Here is a 12,277-nt window from a genome sequence, read left to right as displayed (position 1 = left end):
ACACACACACACACACACACACACACACACACACACACTGGGATACGATTTAGTATCAATATCAAATATTGATATTTGATATTTAATAATATCAAAATCTTCCAATTTGCTACAACATGGACGGAGCTAGAAAGCAAAATGCTAACTGTAGTAAGTCAGTCAGAGTAACAAAAATACCACAGGATTTCACTCATATGTGAAATTTAAGAAAAAAAAATAAATGAACAAAGGGAAAAAAAGAGAGAGGGACAAATTAAAAAAAAGACCCTTACTTAGAAAGAACAAACTAGTGGTTACCAGAGGGGAGGGTGGTAAGGGGACAGAATAAATAGATGATGGGGACTAAGGGGTGCACTTGTCATAATGAGCACTGAGTGATGTATGGAATTAGTGATAACTATACTGCATACCTGAAACTAATAGAACACTGTACATTAACTGAATGTAATTAAAAACTTAAAAGCCAATGCAGGGGTGGTTCAACACCTACAAATCAATCAATGTGATATGCCGCATTAATAAAAGAAAGCATAAGAACCATATGATCCTCACAACAGATGCAGAAAAAGCATGACAAAATACAGCATCCTTTCTTAATAAAAATTCTCAAGAAAGTAGGGATAGATTGCAACCTACCTCAACACCATAAAGGCCATATATGAAAGACTCACAGCTAACATCATCCTCAATGAGGAAAACCTGAAGAGTTTTCCCCTAAGGCTAGGAACATAACAGGAATGTCCACTCTAACCACTCTTGTTCAACATAGAACTGGAAGTCTAGTCTCAGCACAAAAAGAAATAAAAGGTATCCAAATCAGCAAGGAAGACATTCAGTCTTTGCAGACAACATGATACTCTGTAGAAAACCTGAAAGACTCCAAGAAAAAACTGATAGAACTGACACACAAATTCAGCAAAGTCAGGATATAAAAGCAATTTACAGAACTGTGCTTCATGTCTACACACCAACAATTAAGCAGCAAAAAGAATAATCAAGGAATTGATCCAATTTATGATTGCACCAAAAAACACAAGATAACTAAGAATAAGAGGTAAAAGATTTATACTCTGAAAACTACAGAACATTTATCAAAGACAATGAAGAGGACACAAAGAAATGGAAAAACAGTCCATTCTCATGGATAGGAAGAACAAATATTGTTGAAATGTCTATACCACTGAAAGCAATCTACACATTTAATGCAATCCCTATCAAAATACCATTAGTATTTTTCACAGAGCTAGAACAAACAATCTTAAAATTTGTATGGAAGCACAAAACACCCCAAATAGCCAAAGCAATCTTGAAAAGGAAAAGCAAAGCTGGAGGCATCATGATTTCAGATCTCAGGCTGTATTACAAAGCTATAATCACCAAGACAGTATGGTACTTGCCTGAAAACAGATACATAAAGCAATGAAACAGAATAGAGAACCCAGAAATGGAACCACAACTATATGGACAACTGACAAAGCAGGAAAGAATACCCAATGGAAATAAGACAGTCTCTTCAACAAATGGTGCTGGGAAAAATGGACAGCAACAGGCAAAGAATGAAACTGGACTTACTTTATTTCCACCACACACAAAAATAAATTCCAAGTGGATGAAAGATCTAAATCTGAGACAGAAAACCATCACATTCTTAGAAAACAGGCTGCAACATCTTTGACCTTAGCCATAGCAACTTCTTACCAGACATTTCTATAGCGATAAGGAAAACAAAAGCAAAAATGAACTACTGTGACTCCATCAAGATAAAAAGTTTCAGCACAACAAAGGAAACAACAAAACTAAAAGGCAACCTACCAAATGGGAGATTCTTGAAAATGACATATCAGATAAAGGTCTAGCATCCAATATCTGTACAAAGAACTTATCAAACTGAATACCCAAAAAATAAATACTCCAGTTAAGAAGTAGTCAGAAGACATGAACAGAGATTTCTCCAAAGAAGACATGAAAAATAGAACTACCCTACAATCTAACAATTGTACTACTAGGTATTTATCCAATGGATAACAAAACTACTGATTTGAAGGGACACATACACCCCTATGTTTACAACAACACTATCAACAATAGCCAAATTATGGGAAGAACCCAAATGTCCACTGACCTATGAATGGATAATTAAGATATGGTATAGCTATACAATGGAATATTACTCTACCATCAAAAAGAATGACACAAGGGCAGCTGGGTGGTTCAGTGGGTTGAGCCTCTACCTTCAGGCCAGGTTACGATCTCAAAGTCCTGGGATCAAGCCCCACATTGGGCTCTCTGCTCAGCAGGGAGCCTGCTCCCCCCTCTTTCTCTGTCTGCCTCTCTGCTTACTTGTGATCTCTCTCTCTCTCTCTCTCTCTGTCAAATAAATAAAATCTTTTTTAAAAATGACACATTGCCACTAGCAAGGACATGAATGGAACTAGAGTGAAATAAGCCAGTCAGAGAAAGACAAATACCGAATGACTTCACTCATATGTGGAATTTAGGAAACAAAATAGGTGAATATAGTGAAAGGGAAGGAAAAAAAAATAGGGTAAAAACTGAGAGGGAGGCTGGGGTGCCTGGCTGGCTCAGTTAGTTAAGTGCCTGTCTTTGATTCAGGTCATGATCCCAAGGTCCTGGGATCGAGCCCCACATCGGGCTCCCTGCTGAACAGGGAGCCTACGTCTCTTTCTGCCTTTCCCTGTGGCTTGTGCTCTCTCAAAGAAATAAATAAAATCTTTTAAAAAAAGCTGAGAGGGAGGCAAACCATACGAGACTTAACTGTAGAAGACTGTTGGAAGGGAGGTGGGGAGGGCTAGGAGGATGGGCTAAATGGGTGATAGGCATTAAGGAGGGCACTTGTGATGAGCACTGGGTGTTATATGTAAGTGGTGAGTTACTAAATTCTACTCCTGAAACCAATACTACAATAATACAACAATTAATATTGTTAAGTAACTTGAATTTCAATAAAATCTTGGGAAAAAAAAGAACCTTAAAAGCCAAAACAATTGGTTAAAATGGTTAAAAAATAAAAAAAAAAATAAAGTGTTCTGACTCACTAAATTTATAATTATTATCTCATGGCTTAATATTACATATATATTCAAAAAATATATATATATATATAAATATTCACTAATATCATCTCTGCCACAAGCCCTGCCAATCAGAAATTCAGTATTTTAATAGTGAAAAATAGTTTATATTCTCATTACTATAGGATCACAGACTATTAAAAAAAAAGGAAGTTCATTTCCACCTCAGAATCTTTGCAGTTTTTACTGGCAATGCCTTGTAACCCCAATCCTTCACTTCATTAGGATCTCCGCTCATACATCACCTCCTTGAAGTTGCATTCCCTCTCTATTCTCTTTGAACACTTACTAGCTGAACGTACATATTTCTTATTTGATTAAAATCTCTCAACTGCACTACAATATAAGCTACCTGAGGAAGAGCTCTTGTTATTCCTGTTTACTGGCTGCTGTATCTCCAGACCCTATAACTTTGCCTGGGACAGAGAATATAATCCAACATATAATCCTGAATTTATTAATGCACAAGAACAGAACACCTTCATGTTCTTACCTGTAAAGTCTTACCAAGGCCCATACAGTGTGCTAGAATGCATCCTGAACCTGGAGATTTCTTTGTTTTTTTTACAGATTCACAGCAGCAATCCCACATAAACTGAACACCTAAAAATGATAGCTTCACTGAGTTTAAAGATCCAAGTTAAAAATCTTCCTTCACACACACATCAAAAACATAATAAAAACTTGTAAGAAACAGAATCTTAAGATGAGATAAAGAATCTCTTAAATATATATGAAATCCCCCCACCCTCACTAAGGTTAATTAGGAAAAAAAAAGATAGTAAACTGAAGCATACAACAGGGCAATTTTCCTTCATTTGTCTATTCTATCACAGCAAACCTTCATTTCCTGAGAAAATCTGAAGAAACATATGAATAATCTAATATACAAATGTTATCTAAAATTTTATCTAATTTATAGATTCCTATCAAATATTATTTCAGGTTTATTGATTAGGAAAACTACCACGGAGATAATTTATTATTTCTCCTTTCATTCACTAGTAAAGACTAAAGAAGAAGGGGGGCTCACTACTCAAGGAGTAGAACTGTAGCACTTCCCTTATGAAGTCCTTCACTTACACACTCAAAACTGACTTACTCATTCCACTTTAACAAAACAGAGAGCGGGGATAATTTGGTATCTTTCAAAATACCAATGTCAGAATATTAACAAACATACCTGAAAAAAAATGTTGAAACAGAATTTCCTAAAAAAGGCTTTAGCTAATGGTGGTTCTCTCCCTACCCTGTAGCTGCCCCTACCCAACCATGGCAAACTATATGAAATCCACTTGCAATACATACCCATTTGTATGTGGCACTTATTTTGCCTCTACAACACTCATTTTCTTTGCAATCATTCAATTGTTTCTCTTCATTTATTTATGAGCTCTACAAGAGGTCTGAGTTCACGTCTGTTTTGCTCACCAATGTGCCTCTAGTGCTTACCAGAATGTGAGGCACACAGGGGACACCAAATACTGGTAAGACTTAATTAAAAATGCTTTAATCATGGGGCACCTGGCTCAGCTGGTTAAGTATCTGACTCGTGATTTAGGCTCTGGTCTTGATCTCAGGGTCATGAGTTCAAGCCCCACATTGAGCCTACTTAATAAAAACGTTTTCATCACAAAATTGTTTCTTACCATCTACTTGATGTGGTTTCAATTTGATAACCATATTTCTATGAACCTGCACTAAAGGTTCTTTGGTTTCTTCATCTTCATCTAAAACCAACTTGGTTGTTATTGGACACTTGGTGGGTGAAGCATCTTCAATTTCTATCACCTATAAGAAAGGGAATTATAGTTAGCTAACTCAAAGAAATCTTTCAAGCAATGGTGGAGTATTAGTGTTATTAAGGGAAATTTTCCAAAATATAGACATATCTATTTATGCACCACACATTCACTATTTTGGTTCAAGTAAGATCATGACAGAGCACAGGTTAATACATGATTTCCAAAATTAATACCTATATAAGACTTTGAACCACTGAGGAAATACCAGCAATTTAACTCATCAGTTCTCACATACACGATAGGTACAGTTGTGAGAAAAGCAGGACTCTAAAATAAACTACAGCACCAGCTTACAATTTTTAACAGACACATGGGTCCCAAACAAAGATGCTTTTATCTTCCTAGAAGACATATGAAAATGTGAAAGGGCACTTAAGGTTGTCACAATGACTAGTCAGGAGTGGTATTTAATACAGGCAGAGAGCAAAGTAAATACAGATGTTCAGTAACATAAAAGTCCTAAACAAGAACTGTTTGACCCAAAATGCCAAACAATTCCCACTGCAAAACAATGTAAATATGTACTGTGAAAGGGAAAAACTTTTAGAAACATTGGTTTGAGAACTACAGGCTCCAAAAAGTTACAAAAATATAAAATATCCTCTAACTGTAAAAGGGAAACAATAATCTCAGGTTTCTTTTTTTTTTTTTTAAAGATTTATTTATTTATTTATTTATTTATTTGACAGAGAGAAATCACAAGTACACTGAGAGGCAGGCAGAGAGAGAGAGAAGGAAGCAGGCTCCCTGCCGAGCAGAGAGCCCGATGCGGGACTCCATCCCAGGACCCTGAGATCATGACCTGAGCCGAAGGCAGCGGCCTAACCCACTGAGCCACCCAGGCGCCCCAATAATCTCAGGTTTCTTATATAAGAAGAAACAAATAGATATAAATACATGTGGATACGTGTATACATTTTTTTGCTGTCTTATCCCAATATCTATCCATTACATAATACACCCAAGAACTGTATAAGGTAGGTACAAATATTCCCATTTTACAAATAAGAAGAAGTGATGGACACAGAAGTTAAATAACTTACACAAAGTCATATAACTATTAAGTATTACAACACTAAGATACCAAGAGGATTAGATATTAGAGTCCTTGCTCTTAAGCACTACACAATACTACTTTAACAAAGGCAGTGCTGGTCTCAACAAACAACTTTATGATTCCATGAAAACCAATAAAGATCCATTATTTTGTTTTTTATAAGATTCATGATTTTAAAAATACAGACATCTTTAAGGAATACAATTTACCCAGTATTTCCTTTCTTATTTAGAACTGTAATAATGTACCCAGAGTAGGCTGGGATGACATCAGGTCAGAGGAGTTCAGTTAGTTAGTTATTAAACCATTCCAAACACCTACAAATCCAAAAGGAGATCAAAGAGAAGAGCAGCAATTCTAGGAACAGAAAATCGACCACTTTCTGGAAGGCAGAACGTGTGAAGAAGTAAATCCGAAAAGATGGAAAGATACACCACAGTGGGAGAGGCCGGCTCCCAGCAAGCAGCAGAGCAACAGAACACAAAATCAGAACTATTATAAAAGTCTGCTCCACTGAAGGACATTGCTCCAGAGGGTAAGCGGGGGTGGAGCCCTTGTGGGGACAGCGTGGTCTCAGGTCCCGTGGGGTCACAGAAGGATCGGGGGTGTCTGCGTGTAGAAGAGCTCGCAGGTATTAGAGCAGGGAAGCCGGCTGGCTACAGAGACAGAGCCTGATGAGTGAGCACCCCCAGGAAGACCACAGCAGCAGGATCTGGTGGGTTTGGAGACTCCAAACGGGGCTCTGTGCCAGAGATAAAAACGCTTGGTCACAGGCCAGGTGACATCGAAGCAAGCCCAGAGACCAGGGAGATGAGAGTGACTGAGTGCTTTTCTCCAAGGGCACAATGAGGAGAGGGGCACTGAGCTCTTGGTTTCTCCCCGCCAGAAACTGATTTTCGTTCCTGTCCTCCAGAGCTATACAGAAAGTGTTCAGGGAAAAAAAAAAAAAAAGCTCCCAAGAGCGAACCTGAGATGACTTAGCCTAGCCCCTGGCAAGGGCGGTGCAATTCCTCCTCTGGCAAAGCCACTTGAGAATCACTATAACAGGCCTCTCCCCGAGAAGATCAGAAAGAACATCCAATGAAGACCAAGCTCACTGATCAAGGAGAACAGCGGAATTCCAGAGGAGGGGAAAGGAAAGCATGGAATTCATGCCTTTCTCCCCAAGATTCTTTAGTCTTGCAAAGTTAAATTTTTATTTTAATTTTTTTCTTATGAGAATATTTTTTACTCTTTCTCTTTTAACGTTTTTTAATGAGTCTACCTTAACAAGACTTTTCTTTAAAAACAATCTTTTTGAACCTTCATTATCATAGTCCTATTTTATCCTTTGTTTTAACTAACTTTATTTCTTAGAGACATACAGGGTTTTTTCTTCTAAAAAATTCTGAGATACAACTTCTAATATCACACCATTCTGAACACCTACAAATCCAACAGCTGATTGAAGAGAAGAAAAGCAGCTATTCTAGAAACAGAAAATCGACCACTTTCTGAAAGATAGGACCTACCGAGAAGTGAATTCGAAGCACCAGAAGATAGACCATGGTAGGAGGGGCCAGCTCCTGGCAAGCAGTAGAGCAACAGAGCACAGAAATGGCGGGGGTGTGGGAGGTTGGGGTACCAGGTGGAGGGTATTATAGAGGGCATGGATTGCATGGAGCACTGGGTGTGGTGAAAAAAAATGAATACTGTTTTTTCTGAAAATAAATAAATTGAAAAAATTAAAAATAAATAAAAAATAAATAAATTTAAAATTTTAAAAAAAGCTACTACTGCAAACAACTTTTTGGAAATAGGCAGAAGTACTGCTTGTAATAAAATAATATCCATAAAACAGCTTAGGAAAGTAATTTTTGTGGTTGTGCCACAATGTTAAAACATGGTAATTATATCAATATATACTGATAGGTTGTTTATTAAATAAAAACAAAATTTGAAGATCAAAAAAAAAAAAATCAGAACTTTTAGAAGTCTGCTCCACCTCATTCCAGAGGCTAAGCGAGGGTGGAGCCCTCGAGGGGACAGCACTGTCTCAGGTCCCACAGGGTCACAGAAGGATCAGAGGTATCTGAAGGTAGCAGATCAGGGAAGCCAGCTATAAAGATGGAGCAGAGGAGTGAGCTCTCAGCTCAGGGTTACCTTAAACTGTGATCCATGGCACAGTCAGGACACCGCTCTTTGAGCAAGGACCCCACAAATGGCAGATCCAGGGAGACCCCACCAGAAGAGTGGCAAGGATCTGCTGGGATTGGAGACTCTAACCAGGTCTGTGTGCCAAAGACAGAAATACTTGGTCACAGACTGAGTGAGCTCGGAGTGCAGCTGGACACCAGGGAAACAGGAGTGATTGAGAGCTTTTCTCCGAGGGCACACTGGGGAGCGGAGCCCCAAGCTCTTGGCTCCTCTGGGCCAGAGATTGGGAGGCCACCATTTTCATTCCCTTGACCAGAGCTCTATGGAAATTGGAAACCATTCAGGAAACAAAAGCTCCAGACAGCTAACCAGAGCAGATTACTTAGCCTGGACCCTGACAAGGCCATGCAATTCCACCTTGGGCAAAGACACTTTAGAACCACTACATAGAACCCTTTCCCAGAAGATCAGCAAGAAATACAGCCAAGACCAAACTCACTGATCAAGGAGAACAGCGGAATTCCAGAGGAGGGGAAAGCAAAGCATGGAATTCATGGCTTTCTCCCCATGACTCTGAAGTCTTGAAAACATAATTAAATTAAAAACTCTTTTTTCTTATTCTATTTTTTTTAACTTTTACTCGTTCCTCTTTTAATGCTTTTTAACTAGTTTATCTTAACAATACCTTTCTTTAAAAAATCTCTTGGAACCTTTATAATTATAGTCATATTTTACCTTTCATTGTATCTAACTTTATCTTTTGCATACACATAGGGTTTTTTCTTCTAAAAATTTTGGGATACAACTTCTAATAGATCAAAATATACCCTAAGTCTAGCACAGGGTTTGTCATAATCTTCAGCCTGACCAATATCTCTCCACATTCTTTTTCTTTATTTTCCCAACCAACTTACCTTATCAACTACTTTTTTAGAATTTTTTTTACATTTTTATCTTTACAGTCACATTCTATCTGTGCATCGTGCTTACCCTTATTTTGTGTGTGTGTTTGTGTGTGTGTGTGTGTATGTGTGTTTAAGTTTTTCTTTCTTTAAAATTTTGGGAGGTAGTTTCTGCTAAGAGACCAAAATATAGCCAAAATAAAGTGGGCATCTCTGTTCTATTCACCAATCTAATTATTACATATTTTTCTTCCTTAATTTTCTTTAAATTTTTGTTTGGACTTCTTTTTATCCCCTTTTTCTTCCCATGATTTGGGGTCTCTTCTGATTTGGTTAACAAACATTTTTCTGGGGTCTTTCCTACCCTTTCAGTAATTTATTCTCTCATTCATGTATTCTTATCTGGATAAAATGACAAGGGGGAAAAACTCAACACAAAAAAAAGAACAAGAGGCAGTACCGAGGGCTAGGGACTCAATCAATACAGACATTGTTAATACGTCAGATCTAGAGTTCAGAATGACAATTCGCAAGGTGCTAGCTGGGCTTGAAAAAGGCAAGGAAGATATTAGAGGAACCCTGTCTGAAGAAATAAAAACCCTTTCTGGAGAAATAAAAGAACTAAAATCAAACCAAGTTGAAATTTAAAAAGCTATTAATGAGGTGCAATAAAAAATGGAGGCTCTTACTGCTAGGATAAATGAGGCAGAAGAAAGAAGTAGTGATATAAAAGACCAAATGACAGAGAATAAAGAAGCTGAGCAAAAGAGAGACAAACAACTACTGGACCACGAGGGAAGTATTCGAGATATAAGTGACAAAATAAGACAAAATAATATTAGAATAATTGGGGTTCCAGAAGAAGAAGAAAGAGAGAAGGGAGCAGAAGGTATATTGGAGAGAATTATTGTAGGGAATTTTCCTAATATGGCAAAGGGAACAAGCATCAAAATCCAGGAGATGCAGAGAACCCCCCTCAAAATCAGTAAGAATAGGTTCATACCCCACCATCTAATAGTAAACCATACAAGCCTTAGTGACAAAGAAAAAATCCTGAAAGCAGCCTGGGACAAAAAGTCTGTAACACACAATGGTAAAAATACTAGACTGGCAGCAGACTTATCCACAGAGACCTGGCAGGCCAGAAAGAACTGGAATAATATATTCAGAGCACTAAATGAGAAAAACATGCAGCCAAGAATACTATATCCACTTAGGCTATCACTGAAAATAGAAGGAGAGATAAAAACCTTCCAGGACAAACAAAAACTAAAAGAATTTGCAAACACCAAATCGGCTCTACAGGAAATATTGAAAGGGGTCCTCTAAGCAAAGAGAGACCCTAAAAGTAGTAGATCAGAAAGGAACAGAGACGATATAAAGTAACAGTCACCTTACCGGCAATACAATAGCACTAAATTCCTACCTTTCAATAGTTACCCTGAATGTAAATGGGCTAAATGCCCCAATCAAAAGACACAGGGTATTGGAATGGATAAAAAAACCAAAACCCATCAATATGCTGCCTACAAGAAACTCATGTAAGACCAAAAGACACCTCCAGATTTAAAGTGACGGGTTGGAAAACAATTTACTATGCTAATGGACATCAGAAGAAAGCTGGGGTGGCAATCCTTCTATCACATCAATTAGATTTTAAGTCAAAGACTATAGTAAGAGATGAGGAAGGACACTATATCATTCTCAAATGGTCTGTCCAACAAGAAGATCTAACAATTTTAAGCATCTATGCCCCTAACATGGGAGCAGCCAACTATATAAACCAATTAATAACAAAATCAAAGAAACAGAGCAACAATAATACAATAGCAGAGGACTTTAACACGCCCCTCACTGAAACGGACAGATCATCCAAGCAAAAGATCAACAAGGGAAAAAAGGTCTTAAATGACACACTGGACCAGACGACATCACAGATATATTCAGAACAATCCATCCCAAAGCAACAGAATACACATTCTTTTCCAGTGCACATGGAACGTTCTCCAGAATAGATCACAACCTGGGTCATAAATAAGGTCGCTGTACCAAAAGACTGGGATCATTCCCTGCATATTTTCAGACCACGATGCTATGAAGCTAGAACTCAATCAAAGAGGAAATTTGGAAAGAACCCAAATACCTGGAGGCTTAAGAGCATCCTACTAAAGAATGAATAGGTCAACCAGGAAACTAAAGAAGAATATTAAAAAATCCATGGAAGGGCGCCTGGGTGGCTCAGTGGGTTAAGCCACTGCCTTCGGCTCAGGTCATAATCTCAGGGTCCTGGGATTGAGTCCCGCATCGGGCTCTCTGCTCAGCAGGGAGCCTGCTTCCTCCTCTCTCTCTCTCTGCCTGACTCTCTGCCTACTTGTGATCTCTCTCTGTCAAATAAATAAATAAAATCTTTAAAAAAAAATCCATGGAAGTAAATGATAATGAAAATACAACTATTCAAAATCAATGGGACACAGCAAAGGCAGTTCTGAGAGGAAAATATATAGCAATACAAGCCTTTCTCAAGAAACAAGGTCTCAAATACACAACCTAACCCTACACCTAAAGGAGCTGGAGAAAGAACAGCAAAGAAAGCCTAAACCCAGCAGGAGAAGAGAATAATGAAGATCAGGCAGAAATCAATGAAACAGAAACAAATCAATGAAACTAGGAGCTAGTTCTTTGAACGAATTAATAAGATTGATAAACCCCTGGCCAGACTTATCAAAAAGAAAAGAGAAAGGACCCAAAGAAATAAAATCATGAATGAAAAGGGAGAGATCACAACCAACACCAAAGAAATGAAAACAGTTGTAAGAACATATTATGAACAACTATATGCCAGCAAATTCGACAATCTAAAAGAAACGGATGCACTCCTAGAGACGCATAACTACCAAGACTGAACCAGGAAGAAATAGAACACTCGAACAGACCCATAACCAGTAAGGAGACTGAAGCAGTCATCAAAAATCTTCCAAAAAACAAGAGCCCATGGCCAAAGCACTTCCCAGGGAAATTCTACCAAACATTTAAAGAAGAATTAATTCCTATTCTCCTGAAACTGTTTCAAAAAATAGAAATGGAAGGAAAACTTCCAGACTCATTTTATGAGGCCAGCATTACCTTAATCCCAAAACCAGACAAAGACCCCATCAAAAAAGAAAATTACAGACCAATATCCCTGATGAATACAGATGCAAAAATTCTCACCAAAATACTAGCCAATATGATCCAACAGTAAATTAAAAGGACTATTCACTATGACCAAGTGGGATTTATTGCTGG

The 12,277-nt window shown here is 37.9% G+C and overlaps 1 protein-coding gene across 7 annotated transcripts in view; it reads right to left on the bottom strand.

The window, feature by feature from the left end:
- Window positions 1–12,277, bottom strand: part of ATRX (ATRX chromatin remodeler) — a 298,793-nt gene that overhangs the window by 119,576 nt on the left and 166,940 nt on the right. For 6 of the 7 annotated variants that reach the window (XM_004777108.3, XM_004777110.3, XM_004777109.3 and 3 more), the window contains 2 exons: window positions 4,742–4,883; window positions 3,586–3,695 (listed from right to left, as the gene is read on the bottom strand). The exons of the other annotated variant lie outside the window; for it this stretch is intronic. In XM_004777108.3, coding sequence (XP_004777165.1) covers window positions 3,586–3,695; window positions 4,742–4,883 — 252 coding nt within the window. The remainder of the gene's footprint in view (window positions 1–3,585; window positions 3,696–4,741; window positions 4,884–12,277) is intronic. 7 annotated transcript variants of the gene reach the window in all.

Source organism: Mustela putorius, unplaced genomic scaffold (assembly GCF_011764305.1).
Source record: "Mustela putorius furo isolate JIRA1106 unplaced genomic scaffold, ASM1176430v1.1 tig00003862_pilon_pilon_pilon, whole genome shotgun sequence".
Classification (NCBI taxonomy): Eukaryota; Metazoa; Chordata; class Mammalia; order Carnivora; family Mustelidae; genus Mustela; species Mustela putorius.
Note: the sequence above shows the minus strand (reverse complement) of the source record. Positions and strands in the feature narration are given on the sequence as shown.